We start from the raw sequence: 21,503 nt of genomic DNA, 5'->3' as shown, positions 1-21,503 counted from the left end.
AGCTTCTGCTTGGTTTCCTTCCCTTTTAATGACTTGAAAAATGCAAACAATGCTTTGAAAAGCAAGCACTGCTTCATGGGCTGGAAGTGTCCATTTCCCTTCATTTATCTCTTATAATAACAGCCCTGAAAGTCTGTCTTATAAAAGCATTATGGCCATAGATCTGATTGCAGCGTATGCCTAGGAAAGAAGCCTGCATTAAACGTGTCTTTGTGGTGTTATTCACGTTCCAGCAAATAAAGAATGCCTGCTCCACCCTGCTCTCTGTAAGGAACATGTTCCCATTGTTGTCATTCTAGTCTACAGATGGTGCAGATATATTTTCCAGACCCATGTCTTTTAAGAGGCTCTGTATTTAATGTTAATTTGGTCTTGTGGAGTCAATTCTGAAAGCCCCAGATTTTTTTTTTTTCATTGGATAAATTGTTTATTTGAACATAATAAAACTACTGCTTATATTGATCCAAATAGAGTTTGAAGAAGGCATAGAAATTAATTATTTTGTATTTTTCCCCTAGAAGTTGCCCCTTCCAAAGTTCTGTCGAGACCAGAATGATTTTTGAAAGTGTCTGCCTATTCCTTTACTAATGATGAAGGAGAACAAAAGTGAAGACAGTGCTTTTCTTGCTAGCTGTTATCTCTGAGTGGTGGCATTTGGTAGGAATGTGTGCTTGGGCTAGAATAATGCTGCCACAGGGAGAATTGTTGAGGCTGGTGTGAAGCCTCTCGTCGTGAAAAGAAATCTAATTTTATTTCATATGTAGAAATTAAAGAGGTTTTGTGCCCTCAGCATTGCCAGTCACGGTACAATATGGGGATGGCACATGTCAAGGACAAAGCAGGCTGTGTTGCACTAATCTGGGAAGGTTGGTTTTTCCAGTTCCATTCTCGGCTTTCATCATAATTGGGTTTCATTTCTGATTAGAATCGTTTGCTTGTTTGAATCCCAGGATGAAGCCCAGTTGAGTGGTGCTGCAGCTGCAGGGCAGGATGCATTGCTGTGCTGCAGCTGCAGGGCAGGATGCATTGCTGTGCTGTTGAAGCTGCATTGCTGTGCTGCTGTTGAAGCTGCATTGGTGCCAGCTCCAGCACCCAGGGTGAGCAGTGGTGAGCAGTGTGTGCCAGCCCTGCAGCCTGAGCCTGGGCACTCCAATCCTCTGAGTGCACTTTAAATGCAGGGAGGGGAGGGGAATCATTTCAGCTCGTGCCTCCTGAGTGCTCTGCTCTGTCTCTGCTCCAAGAGCTCATTGGAAGGAATTGTGTGTGCTCAGCATCCCCAGATACTGAACTGCAGACGATTCCTAAGCTGCCAAATTTGTGACATGCTGAGGAGCAGCACTGAGTGCGATGAGAACAGATCAGGCTTGGGCTGCAAATTCAGTGTCACAATGTGATAGGAGTTTGGAGTGGTTAAGAAGCACTTCTAGTCATTCTTTGTGCCTGCGAAAATATTTATGTGGCTGAGTAGATGGGAATGGAATGAGGGGGCTGATCTTGGCTAAGTTTCCTTTCTTTTGTGGATTTTATTTTTCCACTTTGTAGGCTTCCCACTGTCTGTTTACTTGGTTAGATTTAAAGGAGACTGGAAGTGTAAGTCCAGGAATGAAGGCTTGAAGTGAGAATGTGTTTGTGTGTGTTCAGAAAGGAGTGACAAGACAGAATGCTGCTTCCCGTTGGAAATACCCTAGAAGATTTTAACTCTGCATCAGCTCTCAGTTGTGCTCCACACTCTGGTTATAATTTTAAAGCAATTTTAAGCTTCAGAAATGAAAATTGGATTATAAGGCAAAAAATTTGGATGTCCAAAATGACGATAGGAATGCAATATAATACATATGAAATATAGGGGTACTGTTTCAATAGTGGTCTTTCAAGTATTGCTACAGTGCTTGCTAAAAGCTAGGGATAAATTTGAGCTCATAGATTTGAAAGGTTGAAAGTATATGTTATTTTTGTGCTAGCTGATAAAGCAGATGGTGGATGGTATATAAAATGTTAATTAAGGAACAAGTGGGATGGACTGTGGAAATAAAAATGCCAAAAGATGAAGTTGCCTGTTTAAGTAAGGGTATGTCAAAATCCAAATGTTTTGTGGAGATTGGTCTGTTACTGTTGGCAGAGCACAGCTAAAAGTAGAATTCTTTCATTTATTGTGCTCCTGCTTTCTCCTTTTATTCCTCTGTACTGCTCCTGCTCTGTACTTGTCCTGTACAAGGACCAATCAGTATTTGGGCCTTATATAATACTAAAAAATTTTAGATTATTTGGAGTGAAGAAATTTCTTTTAAAACTGTGCATTTCCTTACCTTCTGAGATAGAAAATGTTTGTAGTTACAGGTATCAAAAAGTCCACTAAACTTAAACAGTTAAGCAGCTAAAAAGAATTGTTAAGTTGAAGTTAACTCCAGAGAATCTGTGAATTACTCGTGCTTAGAGAAACTCGGGGTGGTGTGAAGCAGCTCAGCTTGGCTCCTGTCCAAGTGCAAGGGGGGCAGAGGTGTTGAAATGCAGGCTGTGTCTCTGGGGCATGGCAGTGGGCACTGAATCAGCTGCTTCACGTGGGCACTGCTGCAGAGCTGCTCAGCTGAGGGCTTCTATTGATCTCACTTTACCACGTGTAATTACTTATGTGTGTACAGAGGTAGGAAACAGGTTAAATATTATTTCTTAAGGAAAAGCTTATTATTTAAAATTCCCAGAAATTCATTTTTCAAATAAAGAAAAGTAATAATATGGGATTTATCTCTCTCAACCGAATCAGTGATTTGTAGAAAATATTTTAATCCCATGAATATTCCCTTGCCTTTTTTCTTTGGCCTTCCATTGCAAAGGTGACTGATGGGCATTAACCCCCACTGTGGCTGCTGCTTTGATCCCAGAAGTTCCAGGCACTGCAGCAGAGAAATTCTCCTCAGCTCGTTGTGTCCTGCTCACCTTGGGGCTCCAGGTGTGACCTGTTTCAGTAGCAGTGCTGTAGCACACAGCAATTCTGCACTCATCCCTTCCAGGGGCTCTTGTGCAGAAGGCTTACCTTGTGGAGAGCTGGAAGATACCCCATGAGCTAATAAATAATAAATAATAAATAAACTGGCTCTTGGTGAAGCCAGGGGCCTGAAGGAGGGATTTCCTCAGAAACTGGCTAAGCCCAGCATTCAGAGCCATGCTGATGGTAATTACAGCTGCAGCACAAAGCACCAGTGTCAGTTTGCAAACAGAAGAGTTAATTGCCACATTGGACCTTGGAAATAGCAGATAAACAAATTTATTCTGTAAGATAAAAAGACTATTAATGCGTTCCTGCTGTGGTCGTCTGCCTTATTGCCTCTCATTTCCTGAGGCTCTGTAATTAAACCATTAGCGTGTGCGGTGTGGTGAGGCTGCTGTGGGGAGAGGAGATACATGACAACCTATTTCATGATTCACTGAGATCATTCTTCTTGGCCTTGCATGGTTTAAAAACCAAACAAAGTAACTGGAAAGCTGTTAGTATTCTTGTGGATATTGGAGACACTGGAAGCAGTCCTCTTTCTGTATTTGTTTCATTGGATTTGTTTCCTTGTTCGGCTGAAAACACAGCAAGTTGAGAAACAGGGCACACAAAATCAGTGTTGCCAACTCAGTCTAATTTCTGCACCACCATTGCTTTCTTTCCCAATTTAGCACATGAACTTTTAGGATAAAACTTACCTGTACAATAAGAAGCCTTTTAATTTCTTCAGAAATGGCCATTAGCTTGCTGTGAAAGTAGTTAGATTTCCTGGATTTTCTTGTCCCTCCAGAGATGGTGCTTGGTGCAATAGACACCTTCAAGTGAGGTCAGTTTTTTTCAGTTTGAATTCCTGGTTTCTTGGCTGCCTCATCATCTTCCAGGTATTTTAATCACATTATTGCCTGCCTGATCACTGGTTTTAAACCCAGGCCACATCAAACATCCCTAATGCTGGCAGCACCCACCTGGTGCTCTGTGCCCCAAATGAAGAGGGTTTCAGTCCAGCTGAAATCTTCTATTTTCTCATCCCGTCGGCTCTGCTGGATTCATTTATAGACTGAGAATTCCATGAAAGCAGTGATTCTGAAAATGGAGGATGTAGCCTGTGTGCAAGAAACAGAAATAGGGATGAGTAGACTGAGGCTTGGCCCAGAAGCCGAGTGCAGCAAAGGCTGTGTCTGGATCCCAGTGGTGGGGGGCAGCATGCAGAGTTCCTGGCAGCTGGGAGGTTTTCTCTGACCCTTTCCTGCTGCAGTGGAAGGTTTTGGCCAGGCAGCTGCATTCCCAACCTCTGACAGAGCTGCTTGCTTGCACATTAAACTCCCTTTCCTGATAGACTTCTCAAGATATGCTTTGCAAAAGCATGCATCCTTAGAAAGTGATTTTCAAAACAGTGAGCTGGACATGGAACTCAGTGTGAAGGGCTGAGGAAAGTCTGTCTGAGAAAATAGCAATAATAATAATAAACAGCAGTGGTTTAAAAAGAGGAAAAAATGGGGCTGAATGGAATGACTTGCATAAATCAGAGAGCCTGAACTTTGCTCTTCTCCAATGTGATGAATCAAATAGGCTGGAAGCAAGATAGGGGAACTAATGGCAAGTTGGTAGTGCCTTTTGAGACACTAATGTGGAGATTCTGTTACTTGTACTGCTTTGTTGGGTGGGGACTTCCAGGCACAAGGCATTACATCTCCCTTACCTTTCGGAGCTTTGATGTTAAATTTTGAAATGAGAAATTGTTGAGTTGTAGTGGTCTGGAATACACTGCAAAGAGAGAACTGATTTAAGTTTGGGGCAGGGAGTTGTCTTTGGAATTTGTTTTTTCTCTGTAGGTGAATAGTGGGAGTGGAGCTGGTCTGCTGCTCGGGCAAAGTCAAGGGAAGCTCAGGCCCCACATGATTGCTTAGGTTACAGTTTGTTCTGTGTTGATGCCCACGTTGCTATCCAAAGCCACAAGCATTTTTTTGCAATTTGATACTGTCCTGGTGCATATAATTCATTTGCTTTGCATGTCTGTCAGCTTTTTTAAGGCAAGAATGTCAGCACAAGGTGCATCCAAGTGAAACGGAGTTGGCCAGGAGAAATAGAGTAGCAACTGTTGCTATTTGCAATCCAGTGATCTTTTCTCCACACCCTCGTTCTGGACAACAGCCCTGCTCAGGAACACAGCATCTGGTAGAGGAATGATTTGATTTTAATGGGGATCCTGTAACCACATTTTCAGAGATTTTGGTGAAACAAGATGCTAAGTTTATGTTTGAAATGGTAAGAGCTGTGGGTGATACAATTTTTATTCATCAGGAGAGGAAAGGGAGAAGCCCCCATCTCCCAAAGCATAACCTAACTGGCAGAATATGTGAGAAATAAGCATGTTCTTTCTAGGATGTCTGGTATCAGGATGTAAATCATCCCCAGGAAGACTGCTGACACCTTTATATGGCTTATTTCCTTGTGGACTTACTTGCACACATCACAGTTAGTGTCTCACTCCCAGGACAAATGACTGCTTTAGGTGCAGGGGCAGATGTGTAAATCCAAGGTGGTTTATCTACTACCCTCAGGACTATGCTTTTTTGCAGTCCTGCTTACACAGATGGTGTTGAAAACAGCTGCTGGAAATAATAGATTTAAGTATTTCCAGCACTGTAGTATCAAAAAGAAGGAAGCAGTAGATTCACTTCTACAGCAAGGGCTGTGCTTATCAATTACCCTCCTTGGAATCCAGAAAGTGCAGGCCCTGTGTGTGCCATGACAGTGGCAGCTGGATCCATTGTGTGTTGCTCCCCTGCAGGCAAAGGTTATACCAAGCAGGAAGGAAAAAAACTCCGAAGTACTAAACCCACCAACCTAAAGGTATCTGGAAAAGATTTTGTTGACTGTGTGGAATACACAGAATTCTGTTAAGCAACAGCATATTCCTCCTAGGAATTTTTTCTTGTCTTATTTAAAACGAGTCCTACAGAAACAATAGTATTGGGAAGCAGTGAGTCTGTGTGGCAACTTTAAATACTCAGACTCACAGACTGTGGGTCAGCCAGGTTATTAATTATGCTCCTCAGTGTCAAGTTAGCTGAGAGTTTGATTTTTATTTCCTGTAGGTATTATCAACCCAAAGAATCCTAAGGAAGCACCAAAGTCCTTCAGCTTTGACTACTCTTATTGGTCCCACACATCGGTGAGTGCTTTTACAAGAGAACCTGGTTTTGTTGTTGCTGCTGTTTGGTTTGATTTAACATTCTCTTCTGATGATGCCACCCCTGTCAGATGTTTCTACACAGTCTTTCTCACTCACATTCAGGTTAAAAGCTTGTCATTGTATGTTGTGTTTCCCTGTTTGAGTGAGAGCAGAAAGCTAAAAGAACTTGTAAATATTCGGAAAATTACTGAAAATATTCTCCAACAATGTTCTCTTCTAAATACTTTAAGGATGTGCCTATGCCATGGGTAATTCATTTTTCCTCTTGGACAGATGACAGTAGCTCCAGTCCTTCCAGTCCAAGGAGATACGTGGTGTGGGTTTTGTTGGCATATCTGGAAAAGGCAGCACAGTGATCCGTGTTTCCAATAGCTGCAAAAGCAATAAATTCTCATCCAGCTCCTGTGCCCCACCCTGCTGTGAATCGGTGCTAAGCTCTCACCGACTTCCAGTAATTGTTCTCCTGCAGAACTGTGTTGTTCTGCCACCTCCTCCTCCCCTGCCTTGTTTTCTAAAAGATGTAGAAAGAAGGGATAATGTATTTCTCCAAGATTAATTTTAGTAACTTGGATGGTGAAATAAGGCTTAATATTTCTGAGCAAATGTGTGATCAATGAGACTGTTTTCACAATAAAATACTTGCCTCTCTTACTGAGTTTTTCAGAGCAGCCGTGAAAGTTGATTATAGCCCAGTCACAGAACATTATGAACAGAATGCATGAAAACTAGCAGATAAGCAGCATCAAGGAACAGAAGAGGTCTGATAAAATCTTGATCTCGACGTTAGAATGTTAGCACAGCTAAATTTGTCCTGATTTCAGGAGCAGGTAATGTTAAAATGCAACATTTCAGGAAGCAAGAGAATGCTAGATTAAGAATAACATAGACTCACAAACAATGCAGTGACATTGTCATTGTTCTTCTTCTCCATCTTGTTCTGCCTTGGGAAAAACTGTGTGTAAAAATGGCCTCATTTACTTCTTCCTAAGGGATTGGCCCACAGGATAAAAGTATTAAAAAAAAAAAAAAAGTTGCTTTTTGAAATCATACTCTAATGATAAGTGAAGTGTGTATTTATGTTGTTTTGGTGTCTTTGCAGCCTGAAGATCCCTGCTTTGCATCTCAGAGCCGTGTGTACAATGACATTGGGAAGGAGATGCTCCTGCATGCCTTTGAGGGCTACAACGTGTGCATCTTTGCCTATGGGCAGACTGGAGCTGGGAAATCCTACACCATGATGGGCAAGCAGGAGGAGAGCCAAGCAGGCATCATTCCCCAGGTGGGCCGGGGCAAAAGGGACTCTGGGGTATTTTTGTGGGTGTGCCTGGGTGTGTCTGGGTGTGTGTGAGTAAGAGGTAGCAGTACTAAAGCTTGCTGCTAATGTTTTATCCATATATATGTGTGTATATATAAATATGTATAATATTGGCAGTGGTGCAGCCAGGGCCATTTTTGATAGAGCAGGCACAGTGAGGGTGATGGTGAGCTCGCATTGGGATCCATTTCCTTCCCACTGAGGTTGTGTGTGCTTCATGCTCTGGGTTCATTTTCTTCCTCTGCCCTCATTCTAAAACCATTTCCATGACGTGTCCTGATAGTTTCCTGTTACTTCTCAGTAAAATTTCTGCCTTGGCTTTAATCTCTTTTCAGCTATGTGAAGAGCTGTTTGAGAAAATCAATGACAACAGCAATGAGGAAATGTCATATTCTGTAGAGGTGAGTGTGGTGAGGGATCAAAGAATGTCTCTATGCTGGACATCAAACTGAGCTTAGGTGCTGGGTTATTGATGTTGCATTAAGATGCTGATTTCTGATTAATTTGGGGTTTTTAATTTTATTTTTTAAGGCTTCATTTCTTTTCTCTTTTTCGTGTTTGAGACAAATGTGAAACCTTTTCTGTGACTCTTTCTTACCCTCATCAGAAGCCAGTGTTCCTTTACCTGCATGGTAATCCTGAAAGAAATGATGGGCTGAAAATTGAAAAATTTAAAGATACATTTACAGATTTTTTTTTTTTTACTGATGGCTGAAAGACTGCATGTTTGTTGTCAAATACTATAGTCATGATTTTTAAAATCAAAAGTTGCTTCTGCATACAAGAAAGATCAATTTTTTTTTTGTCTTCTTAAGTTTGCTTTGGTGGTTCATAAGAGAGATTCCTTGGAAGCAGACTCCTTTTACCATCTGTTGGATGCTTGTGCTGTGTCTTATTAAAGCTGTTAAGGTGAATGTGGACTCCAGTGTATAATTTTTCATTACACACCAACGTTTTCTGAAATGATTTTAAGGATCTCTACATGGATGCAAGGCCAGCAGCTTGTTAGAGATGTGATGCAGAAGAATTTTGACTCTTGTCTCTGCCAGTGTTTAAGCTGTTAAATGACCAGACACCACCTACAGCTTTCCTGTGGTGGGCTGGGGGAATTTTTACCACTGGCACTCGGAAATGCTGTGGTAGAGACCTTCAGAAATACTGACTTGTCTGTGAAAATTCCTGTTTTCAGGTGAGTTACATGGAGATTTACTGTGAGAGAGTCAGAGACTTGCTGAACCCGAAGAACAAAGGGAATTTGCGGGTGCGAGAGCATCCCCTCCTCGGACCCTACGTGGAGGATCTGTCCAAGTTAGCAGTCACATCTTACACAGACATTGCAGACCTCATGGATGCTGGGAACAAAGCCAGGTTAGTGATGGGGTGTGTTATGTATTTTTATCACTGCTATGCATTAGCACTTTAAAAAAACCTCTTCCAAGTCAGGAATATTGTTGAAATCTGCACTGATCAATGCTGTTGAAAGCTGAAATTGCTTTGTGTGCTGAACTAGTGCTGCAAATAGCTGTGTAGACATTTAAAGATTGTAATGACTTGAGGAGAAGTCTGAATAATTATACTGGCATTTACTTCTGCCTTTGCTGTGTACTCTGTCACTATCCCAGTATAAAAACCTATGTGAACAGTCTCCTCATTCCTTAATTCGGGTGGTCAGGACTAAAGTTGGCATTCCAGCTTCAGTTTCTGGTTCCTTATTAGTTGTTTCCATGTCAGCTGATGGCTCCATTTAACAATGTGTGAGAAAGACTCACATAAATGCTGCTCAAGTGTTCTTGGTTGTTTGCATGGAAGATGGACTACTGAGTACACAGATTGAGAAAGCCGTGTTTAAACTGTGATCAAGGTGGGAGTAATTCAGGAGTGAAAAAATGAAAGGGCTTGATGATGGTATTAGGCGTGGCTGGGTCTTGGTTCCAGGGCAGCACATCACCTGTGCAGCCTCTTGCTCTCATTCCTGTGCAGCTGCATTCAGCCCTGCAGGTAATTGTCCTTTTTTAAACATGCTCATATCTGTTCATACCTTAGGACTGTGGCAGCCACCAACATGAATGAAACCAGCAGCCGCTCTCATGCTGTGTTTACAATTGTCTTCACCCAGAAGAAACATGACACAGAGACTGACCTTTCCACAGAGAAGGTGTGGCTTTCTGCCTGATTTTCACTCATCTTCCCTGCAGTGATTGTAGTTCTGTCCTTGCTCTGACTGACCCAGCACTAATTGTCCTGTTCACGTTCTCTCTCTGCTCAGGTCAGCAAGATCAGCCTCGTGGATCTGGCTGGCAGTGAGCGAGCTGACTCCACCGGGGCCAAAGGGACCCGGCTAAAGGTGCAGGGCCACGGGGGCTGCTGGGGAGGGCACCAGAGTCCCTGGGGAGGGCACCAGAGTCCCTGGGGAGGGCACCAACATCACTGGGGTGGGCACCAGAGTCCCTGGGGAGGGCACCAGCGTCCCTGGGGAGGGCACCAGCATCCCTGGGGAGGGCACCAGAGTCCCTGGGGTGGGCACCAACATCACTGGGGTGGGCACCAGCGTCCCTGGGGTCTGTGCTGGACAAATCATCACTTACAGCTGAGGGGGAAATAGTTGCAAACCTGAAGACTACAGAGATTCATGGTTGAACAGGTTTAATTACTATATAATACTGGTTTCTGTTTTCTCAGGAAGGAGCAAATATTAACAAGTCTCTCACAACTCTGGGCAAAGTTATTTCAGCATTGGCTGAAGTGGTAAGTAGAGCATTTCCTTGCCTGCAACAACCTTTGCCCAGCTGGTCAAATGGAAACAGTAAAATGTGTGGAGTACAGCAGAATCATTGGCTGTTCTTGGCCTTGCATGCTCAGCCCTATTAGCTGGGTGTATTTTGATAGATGACTAGAGCTGATACTATTCTGTGGGTGTCACACAGGCTGTCAACAGATGGAAGCATTGGTTTGTTTATCTGAGAAGAAGCCTGTGTTTATGTAGAATGCCTCTTCACATAGTGAGCTTTTAAACCTTCTTAGACCTTTTATTTTTATTTGAAAGAATAATTTTAGAAAACTTAACTGAAGGTTTGTTGGTAAAATTTATAGAAACATCAGTGCAATAATTTGATTCACTGGCTTTCTTTGCAATGGCAAGACTTAATAATGTCTTAAGTGAGCATATATTGATCCAAGCAAAATGTTGTGGGTTTAGAAAAGTACTTTGTCTTTTGTTTTTGTACTCAACTACTGTTAAAAAAAAAACCCAAACAAAACAAAACAAATAAATGATTGTTTTGCCTTTTAAAAGTGAGTCAACACCTTGGACAGGTTGAATATGCTTAAGTGTTTTTAGATGATTTTTTTTTCAATTGGAGCAATTCTCGTTAATTTGGCTTCTCAAGAAAAGGAAGTACTGTCTGACATGGAAGTGATGTATAAATCTCGGTTAAGAAGCTCATCCTTCTTCTTCTTCTTTCTTTTTCCTTAATGCTTTCAACTTAGGATAACTGCACCAGCAAGGTATGATGGTCTCAGTAGGAGTAGATGGTGGTTTCTTTGCTTAGTGTAAGGTTTGCTCTTTGGAATTGTGTTAGAACACAGAATTTAGATGTCAGGAAGGTGTTCTTACACAGAAAACCCTTCTTATTTTTCATATTGTGTTGTTTCTTTGTAGAGCAAAAAGAAGAAGAAGACAGACTTCATACCCTACAGGGATTCTGTACTAACGTGGCTTCTTCGAGAAAATCTAGGTATGGCTGGTTTGTCTGTGCCAATGTGGAAAGAAAGTCTCACTGAATTTCCTGACTGCTTTTAACTCACTTCCATTTGTATTGAGTGTGAGGTTAAATATCTCTAGTAGTCAAATCTGAGTCATCATCATAATTCCACCTTGTGTTAATGCTATAACTCTTTCCTGTGCTTTTTGTATGTCTTTTATTACTGTAGAATTTATTGAATTCTATAATTTATTGAAAACATTGATATTTGGTAGGTAGGTGGTGCCTGGAGTGTGTGCTGTAGTTTCCTCTAAAATCTTGCCTGTTCACTGTAGGTGGTAACTCCAGAACTGCAATGGTTGCTGCTCTCAGTCCAGCAGACATAAACTATGATGAAACTCTGAGCACTTTAAGGTACTTTCTCTTCCTCTGGGGTGGATATGGGTAACTGTTTGCTCTAAAGGCCATACTTAGTCCTTTAAACCTTTGGTTTATTGTAAGTTGAGCTTATCTGTGGGGAAGAAGACTCTACTGGCAAGAACTGAATTACCCTGCAGAGGCAGCAGTGATTTACTGCCCACCCTTGTGACACAGAGCTGCAAGCGAAATGTCTTCTGTGTTGCTGCATTCCTGTGTTGCATATGAGTTGTATATGAGCAGCTGCATGTGTGTGGTGAGGATTCACCGAGGTCTCATTGTTTTGCCTGCCTCCAGGTATGCTGATCGTGCAAAGCAGATCAAATGCAATGCTGTCATCAACGAGGACCCCAACGCCAAACTGGTGCGGGAGCTCAAGGAGGAGGTGACGAGGCTCAAGGACCTCCTGCGTGCTCAGGGCCTGGGAGACATCATTGACAGTAAGTGCATCAAACACATCCTGGCCTTGGCCTCTGGACCAGAGGAGGGACACCTGAGCCTGCCAGGGAAAGGGATTTAAAACACATTTTAATTATAGGTGCTGATACTTAAGTTTTGAACATGATTTTAGAAATCACAGACAGCCCCTTCTGTCTTTGAATGACCATCTTAGGTTTGTGTGTGGAGTTGGCAAGCCACCTTCAAACTCTCAAAGAAAAATACAGAGTTTGAATTTCCTATTATTGTAGAAATACCTTAGTGTAACAGAACTTCCACAGTCAGGAGTTGCTCTGCTGAGTTATGAAGGGCTTTTTGTCTGGCTGCCAATAAAAGAGCTGAGATACAGAAACTCAGTTTCATACTGAAGAAAAAAGGCATCTTTCCTTCCTCCCTAGAGGGTTAAGGTTATTAGTTGATACCTGGCTTCAATGCCATCCTCACTCACAAAAGAAAACAATGGCTAATGTTACACACTGCCCTGAGTGACAAATCATTTGTCATCTTGAAATAACTATGCAACAGCTGCTTGTGAATAAGTAATGAAGCCTTTTGGGAGATTTTGAGGCAGGTTGGCAGAGCAGTGTTGTACTGATTTGCTTTGCCAGCAACTTCTTAAAGCACTAGAACACACTTGTGCTCAATTTCCTTATCCTCATTCCAAACAAGACAAATTCACTGAAATTTTAGCTGCTACATTCTTCTATAACATGAACAGTGATTCAATTCCTAGTGAAGGAAATGCTCATAAAAGCACAGAATGTATTCCAGTGGATTAAAAGTTGCTTTGACTTTAAAAAATAGAAATGTTGCACCAGTTTCTGATTTTTCAGACCTTTTTGTCAGTGAAGCAAAAGTCCTGACTTAGTCACAGACTACTAAAGACATGTAACATGTATTTACCTCTTTGTTTGCTTGTTTTCAAGAGAATGGGGCCAGAAGACAATGAAATACAAGAGTTTTCATGCTTGTTACAGTCTGTGGGATTTGGTTCTAAATCCAAACTGAAAAAACCGTGTTACTGAAAACTGTGTTTTGTTTCTTTAAACATCAAGTAGTATTCTCTTCCCTTCCTATGTCACTAGTGAACCTTCAGTTTTGATCCTTCTTGTATTTTCCCTCCTGCTTCCTTTCAGTTGATCCAATGGGAGATGAATACTCTGGAAGTGGAGGCAAATGTGTGTATTGTGTGGTTCTCTTTTTAACCTGCTTTCTCTGGGTCAGCTTTTAACAGAGCTTTGCATGCCAGCATTTCTCACAGGGAAATCCCAGACAGAACACTCACTGGAATGCAGTGCAGGTTCATGAAAACCAGCCTCAGCAGCACTTCTTAGATTGAGTCCACAATCAAAAAAACCTTCAAAGTTTAAAGTGCAACATATGTTCATTGTTCCTTTCTGGCAGAGTACAGAAGGGAGAGTGGTAGTTCTCCAGTGTGTTTTCATGACAGTGTACGGTTTAGATTTGAAATAGAAAATCTTTCTTTCAAATCTTTTCCCAGTTACTCAGTTCCTGCTCGTGTAGCTTCCTGGCATTTTAGCAGCTCTTTTCCACTTTGAAGTATTTATTTTAAATGTTTCAGTTGATGAACTCAAGATGAAGTATTACCAGTTCCTCCTGGACACTGCAATGTATTTTTTATAGTGCTTTAAAAAAAAGAAGAAATAAGCCAGACATCTTATACTGATGAAGGTCTCTGTTTTAGAGGTTAAGTATACTTGGTTGCAGTTGCTTAATTTAACAGGGCTGAAAACAGTCAGCAAAGAGCATTTTTTCTCCTGGTGTTTGCTTCTAAGAAAGGACAATACATATAATCCATTGCAAGGGAAGTGTACTCCATGTAAATTTTGGGTTGGTAGACTTTTTAAACTCTTTCAGTCAGTCTGATTGACCCTCTCTCAATATCAGCTGAAAGAGATCTGTCTGAAATTTCCTAAGATGGAAGCTACTGGTGGTGTAAAGACTCATCCTGGGCTGTGTGACATTGTGGTGCTGCTTGCAGCGTGTGCACAAGTCCTGGTGTGGGAGCTGCAGCCCCAGGAGCAGCGTGCATGGTCCTCAGGTGCTCACAGCCACTGCCCCTTCCTTTCTCTTCAGGACTGCATGGCCTTTGGAGACCTCATCCCTGCTCTGGCATGCCTGCTTTCCTCATCCTGCCACCATTCCCTTCCCTTAACCTGCTTTTCTTCTGTGAAACTCCCAGCCCTGCCTCCTGGATTTGCAGATGGTGGTTTTCAAACTGGCTCGGGGCAATCTTCAGTTCCATGAGGCTGAAAGAGCAGGTTGAGCGTGGAGTGAAGTAGGGCATGAGGCTGACAATGGCAGGATTGTTCAGGGGAAGAGCAGAGGACATGTAGGAGGGCAGGGAAATTTGTGCAATGTCTGGGTGAGCATCTCACTTCTGTAAGTGTGATGCCCCTGTTTATAACTTGCAGGGTCTGATTTGACCTGTTCCTTTCCTGAAGTGACTTATTTTAAAGGATTTGTCTTTGAAATTAAAATACTAAGTTATTAAAACAGAGCTATTCAGTTATCTGATATTTTCATGTTGGAAGATTTTTCTTTTAGTGTGTGATTATTCTGAGGATATGGTTCACAGATGTATCCAAGAAGCCAAGTTAAATTAATATAATTTTCCCTTTTATATTTGTTCTTAAATCATTCAGGCACCTTTTCTTATTCTCTGGCATTCAAGGCAGCGTTTTCAGGCTACAAAAGCTACCTTGTTAAAATTTGGAGGTTTTTAAAAGGCCTTTCCTATTTTAAACTAACAGCCAAAAAGCTTTGAGGCACCTTCTGAAGTGTAAGACCCTTATCAGATATTTTGCTGATATGTTAGATTCCCATTTTTAGTCAGATAAAGAAGGTCAAGAAGCAGCATAATGATGTTGTGAGCTTAAGTTCTCTTGTCCCTGTCACACTGACAGGTGATTCACATCCTCTCTGGTGAGAATTTAAGGAGAGGAAGTTCTTTGTCCATGTGGTCAGGGTGCTTTAGCAGAAGAACCACTGCTGTGATTTACTTAATCATCATTTCACATTAAAGGACTCTGGAAGAGAATGTTGTCCTGAGCTTAAGGGATTGTCTCAGTCCCAAATGTCACTAATCTCATGAGGATCTCAATCTGGTTCTGCTCTGAGCTTCAGGGTGCTCAGCTCAGTGTTCAGTCAGGAGTAGGGTGGTTGCTTTTTGCCAATGTGTAATTTATTTTTTCAAGCTTTTTTGTTTAGAAAGGTTTATGATGCAGTCTTTCCTAGTGAACTTCAGGGCCTGAGCTATGTTATGGTTGCTAGTATTAAAAGATTTGTTTCAGAACTGCCATCTAAAAATTACAAAACTTGCCTTGTTGCTGCTTAAATGCTTTCCTCTTACACTGGTATTTCCTTCCTTCCTTCCTTCCTTCTTTCCCTTTTTCCTCCTCCTTCCCCCTTCCTGTTTTCCTTTTTCCCCTCCTCCTGCCTTCCCTCTGTCTGTGTGTCTCTCTCTCAGATCTGAAAGATTTTCAGAACAATAAGCATAGATACTTGCTAGCCTCCGAGAATCAACGTCCTGGCAATTTTTCCACAGCCTCCATGGGGTCCCTCACTGCATCTCCATCCTCCTGCTCTCTCAGTAGTCAGGTGGGCTTAACATCTGTGTCCAGTATACAGGAAAGAATCATGTCAACACCTGGAGGAGAAGAGGCCATTGAACGTTTGAAGGTGGGTATCAAGGAGGCTAAAGAATCATGAACCTGAGAGAACTTGTGTTCATAAACATCTCCTGGGTCTGTAGAAATTGTCTGAAACCCACTTGGACCTTAAGGAGGGCACTTAACTGCAGTGGGCTGGAAACTGGGTCCATGCACAACCTTTCTTGTTAGGATTATTTAGGTTTAATAGCTTGGAGCTACAATTAAATTGTAAATTAAATTCTTCATTCTTATTTATGGGTCTTCTGATGCAGTTGTAGTTATGGAAAATTTGATCATAAGTGTAGACTTAGAGACCTGTTCAGCACTAGTGTGAGCCAGGTCTGACTTGCAAATGCACTCAGCTGTCAGAAAACCAAATTACCCCAAAGTTGAAAAAAAGGAGGAAGAATAATCCTGCCACTGTTGTCTTTGCCCAGCCCCCACAGATTAAAATGTGAAGCACAGAATGGCATGTTTGGGCCAGACAAAGGCAGCCTTGTCCCACTGCTGCACAGAATTGAACCACAGCAAAGTGATCACAGTGAAGTATTTCTTGATTTCTCTGAAAGCCCCCTCAATGTCCAGAGTGAAGGAGTGGGGAGAGCTGCCTGTGTTGAATCTCTGCAACATTCTCATGTTTGTCCATCAGACACTGCCACAGGGCTGAACACACACTGCATTTCCCTTTCCTCTTGGAAACCCTCTGTTGCCATGGCAGTAACAGTGTGGGCTCTGCATTTCCTTGGCATTCACTTACTGAATCATGTCTGTAAATCAGATTTAAAAAAAAAAAAAGGGAAACAAGTTTAGTTTAGGTGGTTCAAAATAAAGTCTGACTCTGGTTAGATATGAAGTCATCTTTTCTTCTCAGCTTGCCTCCAAGCCTATCTACCCTTTTAAAAACTAAGGGAAACAAGTAAGAGTTTTAAGGTGCTATGAATACTTTTTATATGTGAAATTAATTTGAGGCCTAAACAGAGCACAGGCTTCAATTGTGTGTTATGTGAAGAACTTTGGGAAGAATTGTAAAACAGCTTTTGGTATTTTTATGCAGGAATCTGAGAAGATCATTGCAGAGCTGAATGAAACATGGGAAGAGAAACTGAGGAAAACAGAGGCCATTAGGATGGAAAGGTCAGGGATTGGAAGTGCTGTAGTATGGATGGTTTCTGGAAAGTGGAAAATGGAGAAAGTTACTCTATTCCAAAACAATGGAGCAGGAGAATGGTGTTAGGGATGGTTCTGCTGACCCTTGTGTTGGATGTAGAACAGCAGGGGCAATGCTGGCACAAAGTCCTGCTCTTTCCTGGGTTTCTCACAGGTAAAGTTGCTGTTCCATTGGCCACTCTCAGACTAAAGTTTCCCTGCCTGCCCTGGTGTGCTCTGAGGTGACAGTCCTGGGTAGGCTGCTTCAAAGTCTAATATAGTGATTACCTGGCTTTCATTAGACCTTACTTGTCTGAGAAGCCTAAAATGGAGTCAATATCTTGTTCTCTCTCAGGGAGGCATTGTTGGCAGAAATGGGAGTTGCCATTCGGGAAGATGGAGGAACACTGGGAGTCTTCTCACCCAAAAAGGTAAAGAAAATTGTTAGCTATTGTTAAAATTGTTAACTATTGATGTTTCCCAAAGGCTAACTGACCTGAGAGGAGGGTGATGAGAGTTGTTTTGGATCTTCCTTCAGAAGATGCTGTGCTGCAAGGGGTTTTGCAGCTCCTTTTGTATCTTGACTCAGTAGCAAATCATTGTGTTGCCATTTTCTGCAGCAGCTGTGTGTGACCTTTGTGTGCTCTACCTGTTCTTCTTTGAGATAGCTAGAGGAGATTAAAGGCTTGTTTAGGTGCTCTTCCTTGAATTGTTTGTTAATCCTTCTTCCCCTTGGAAAAATGAGTGGTGATCTAATGAACCCATGAACACAGGGGATGCAGGAGAATTTCATTCAATACTTGCCATTGGTTCTATTTTCTGAAATTTGAAAGAAGCAGAACTGTGCAGGAAAAGGGCATAAATCAGTGCTGTAACTATAAAGTAATTAGGTTAGCAAGGAAGCTATCTCTGCAGGTAAAGCAGAATTATACAAGTACAAGGAAAAGAACCTACCTTCTTTTACCTTAAAAATCTTTGAACAAGCAGCATGGTTAATATTTTAGTGTGCAAATTTGTAATAAACTTGATCTGGGGTTAAACAGGGACGTATTTAGAGGCACTGCACAGAAATGTAGAACCCCAGAACTGGTTGAAATGTTTAATCCTTCAGTTGGAATAGTGTCAGACTCTGATGCTTGGAGTTGGTAGAATTCAGGTTTGCTTTTGGCAGCTGCTCCAGGAGTGCCTGAGGTTTGTAAAGACTCTGATTCATTGAGTATTCTTTACATTTCTTTCCCTTACATTATGGATCCTCATCTCCTTTTAGATTTTTCCTCAGAGGCCATCAGCTCTTTTTGATGATTCTTTTGGTGCATTTTCAGCTGATCAGGTTTGTGTATAAATGCCACCTGGATAAAGTAGTTGCTTTGGAAATAGATAGTATTTATTTTTACCTATATAGGATTTGTTAGGAGAAATAAAACTCCCAACCCAGTCCTGTCTGCTTCTGTTCCTTGCTATCCTTGCAGTTCCATTAGTTCTCTAGTACTGTGGCTGCTGTTGTGAAAATTAGGAGACAAGAACTTAGAGAACGTGAAGTGTTCTGTATAAAGACTCTACACTGCTGTGTATCTGATCGTATAAAGGAGTGAAGAGCTGGGTGTGCCAGCACCATTCATCTCTCACGCTGTGCAGCTTTATTTCTTACCAAGTATTCAAGAGGTGCCAGCTGTAGTGGTGTTACAGCAGTTGGCTGTGTCTGGGATTTGGTTTCTCTCCATTTTTCTCTTGATTGAAGAGCTTTAAACAGCTCCAGGTGCTGATTTGTGCAGGGAACAGCGATGGCAGCATGGAACATCTTCAGCTGCAGCTTTGGGTCACCCCTGGATTTTTAGGGGTGAAAAAGCTGTATTTCCCCCCCTTCTGTCCTTATAATTAAATCTTCCATTGGGCAATTGACAGAGTCCTTCATTCAAAGACAAATTCATCATGAACATCCAGTAATTTTTGAGCTGCAAAGGTAGTGCTGTTAAAAGCTCTCATAAGTAAACTTTTTTCTATCTAAGTACTTTAGATAGAGTATTTAGTGTATTTTAGTATCAAGATAAGTTGATGAAAATAGTGTTCATAAGGAATCTGAGCCAAATTTGTTTATTTTTCCTAAATTTATTCTGTTTGAGGGTAACAAAGGACAAGTGGCTTATTAACAGTTTTACTTCTCTTCTATCATCCTGCTTTATTTATGTTTAACCATTTTTGCCTTTTCTTTTGTGCTTGTGCTTACTGCCACCTCACTGGCTAGATTTTCACACCAAGACCTTGTGACTTGTTTGCTGATTCCAATGGGGTTTTTTCACCAAAGAAGGTTGGTTTAGTAACTGTAGTGGATTTACATTTTAGAAGTTTAGATGAAGAGCTTCTTAGCTGTTGGTATCAGAGAATATTGGTAGTTTTTGTTTTGATGTTAACAGACTTTGCCAAATAAGCACCTGACCTGTGTAGCCCAAGAAGAGCCAAAGTTGATTCTCTATCAGTTTCAAAATTTCACTGAAGCAACTTTTTCTGCTCTGGGACTTCCTTTATCAAAGTTTACAGACACTTTATAAGGACTTTTTTTTCCTCCAGCTGAAGCTGTTCTTCCTTCCACGAATTGATGTTTTGGATAACTAAGTGGTCTGAGCTGTATTCTGCTGGAACTTTGTGATGCTTTGCAATACTTTAGCAGGTTATGTTTGAAAAATCCATTATGGAATAATCTCAATACATGTGGCAAAACTGCTGGATTAATGCACAGCCTCCACAGCTGTAGGGGAGAGCCTGAAAGCAGAACCTGAGTTCTTAATTAACTTTCTCTTTTTGTTCTTTCAGACTCCTCATCTTGTAAACCTTAATGAAGATCCACTCATGTCTGAGTGTCTGCTGTACTACATCAAAGATGGCATTACCAGGTGAGAGTTGGTGCTGACACACTCTGGAGTTGCCTTCTTTGCTTGCTTAAATCCCCATGCTGGAGACACCATGAGTTTAAATAATAATTGTGCCTTGAGCTCTTCGAGTTGCAGGTACAAATGAAGCCTGAGATTGCTGTAGGTGCAAAAAAGTGCAGAAATGCAATTTCTTTCAAGTTGACTTGGTGCTTTAAAAGTAATGTGTGCAGTCACTCGGCTTTAAGAAATTGTTACTACACCTGGGCAGTAAGAGAAAGCATGACATCCCCTCTTAAGTTTGTAATAAAACTTACTGGAAGTGCATGAGAGACTTTGATGAGTGCAGGATTGAAAACCATAGCAATTGGAATATGGCTGAATGTTAGCTTTATTATTTAAATTAATTGTTATTTGTGCCAATGCACATTTAATGGATTCTGCATTCACAGATATGAGAAAATTTAATTGCCAGACTTCGAATTAAGAATTAATTTTATTCTAAAACTTGTTGTCAAAACAGCTGGAAGGAGAGAGGTGATTTTTATTATTTTTGGAGCACCAAGTTGTGTTTGGTTGCTTAGTTTGTATATTCCTGGGGAACAAATGGAGGAGAGTACAGCACAGGGACTGGCATATGGTGCTACTCTAATATGCATTAAGCCCACTGAGAGGAGTATCAAAATGCAGAGAATTCAGCAGAGAATGATGACTAGAGTAGCTTAGGGCTTAAGAAGTCATTATAAGTTTTGAGCCTAGCTCATTGACATCAGAAATGTGTAAATTAGTAAGTAGAGCAAGTTCATAAACATTAGGATTGGAAATTCAGTTGTCTGTACCTAGAATTGCTCAAACACTTAGGTTTGGAATGGACACACATTTTTGTGCTCCAGGGGCACAGCCAAGCTCTCTGGAGCTGGATGAAACTGCTTGTGCCATCAAATTATTCAGCAAGAGCCTCCTGAGCCATTTGTGCTCCTTTGTTCAAGTGCAGAAGGTGATTATTGGGAGGGATGATCCCTGTGTGCCAGCTGAAACACCACCGCAGGTTCTTGTCGGGTTCTTTTTCCCCCTCTCTGCATCCCTTTCTAAAAGGAGAAGGGTTTCACAAGAGGGAAGGAATTGCATTAAACCCACAGGTATTCAACATTTCAGTTCTCCAAGTGACTTGTTTTAAGGGAGAGAAAAGTTTTCTTTTGCACGGCTGGCGTCCTCCAGCGCACGGCAGAACAGGCAGGATCCGTGCAGAGCACAGAGCTGTAGTGGGAAGGGTTTGTTTAGAGCCGAGCGTGGTCGCTGGCTGTGCGGGGGCTGCCGTGTGCCGTGCAGCGCTGCCGGGGCCGTGATTTGCTGCTCTCCGTGCCCGTGTGCTGTGTCGCTGTTGATGTTGTGTTCCGCTGCTGTCGGCAGGGTGGGGCAGGCGGACGCCGAGCGCAGGCAGGACATCGTGCTGAGCGGGGCTCACATCAAGGAGGAGCACTGCGTGTTCCGCAGCGAGAGGAACAACAACGGCGAGGGTGAGACTGCTCCTCCTCAGAGCCCCTGCTGGCTCTGCCCCTTCCTAGCACTTCCATAGCTGGCCCTTGGTTTTCTGACCTCAAGACAAGGATCAGTTTTGACTTGTTGTTTTCTTGAGTCTTAGGGAAAGAAAATTTGTTTAAAGTATAATAGCTTCAAATTGCAGGCTGCAGCCAGTGAAACAGTTAAATTCTTACCCTGGTTAACTATAAACATGAAAAAAAAAAAGGTAATTTCCAGCTGCA

The 21,503-nt window shown here is 41.9% G+C and overlaps 1 protein-coding gene across 8 annotated transcripts in view; it reads left to right on the top strand.

Annotated features, from left to right (window-relative positions):
- The window catches only part of KIF1B (kinesin family member 1B), a 78,254-nt gene that overhangs the window by 12,902 nt on the left and 43,849 nt on the right, over positions 1-21,503 (top strand). For 2 of the 8 annotated variants that reach the window (XM_088178672.1, XM_088178667.1), the window contains exons 3-18: positions 6,088-6,164; positions 7,285-7,464; positions 7,836-7,901; positions 8,690-8,868; positions 9,544-9,655; positions 9,767-9,844; positions 10,180-10,245; positions 10,987-11,004; positions 11,159-11,234; positions 11,537-11,615; positions 11,916-12,058; positions 15,547-15,758; positions 16,785-16,864; positions 17,232-17,307; positions 19,685-19,764; positions 21,151-21,257. In XM_088178672.1, the coding sequence (XP_088034798.1) occupies positions 6,088-6,164; positions 7,285-7,464; positions 7,836-7,901; positions 8,690-8,868; positions 9,544-9,655; positions 9,767-9,844; positions 10,180-10,245; positions 10,987-11,004; positions 11,159-11,234; positions 11,537-11,615; positions 11,916-12,058; positions 15,547-15,758; positions 16,785-16,864; positions 17,232-17,307; positions 19,685-19,764; positions 21,151-21,257 (1,629 nt within the window). Of the gene's footprint in view, positions 1-6,087; positions 6,165-7,284; positions 7,465-7,835; positions 7,902-8,689; positions 8,869-9,543; positions 9,656-9,766; positions 9,845-10,179; positions 10,246-10,986; positions 11,005-11,158; positions 11,235-11,536; positions 11,616-11,915; positions 12,059-13,192; positions 13,235-15,546; positions 15,759-16,784; positions 16,865-17,231; positions 17,308-19,684; positions 19,765-21,150; positions 21,258-21,503 lie in introns of all 8 variants that reach the window. The other 6 variants (XM_088178670.1, XM_088178671.1, XM_088178666.1 and 3 more) reach the window with 5 other exon arrangements.

Source organism: Sturnus vulgaris, chromosome 25, assembly GCF_052056855.1.
Source record: "Sturnus vulgaris isolate bStuVul1 chromosome 25, bStuVul1.hap1, whole genome shotgun sequence".
NCBI classification, from domain to species: domain Eukaryota; kingdom Metazoa; phylum Chordata; class Aves; order Passeriformes; family Sturnidae; genus Sturnus; species Sturnus vulgaris.
The sequence above is the reverse complement of the archived record's forward strand: the minus strand, read 5'-3'. Positions and strand labels throughout refer to the sequence as shown.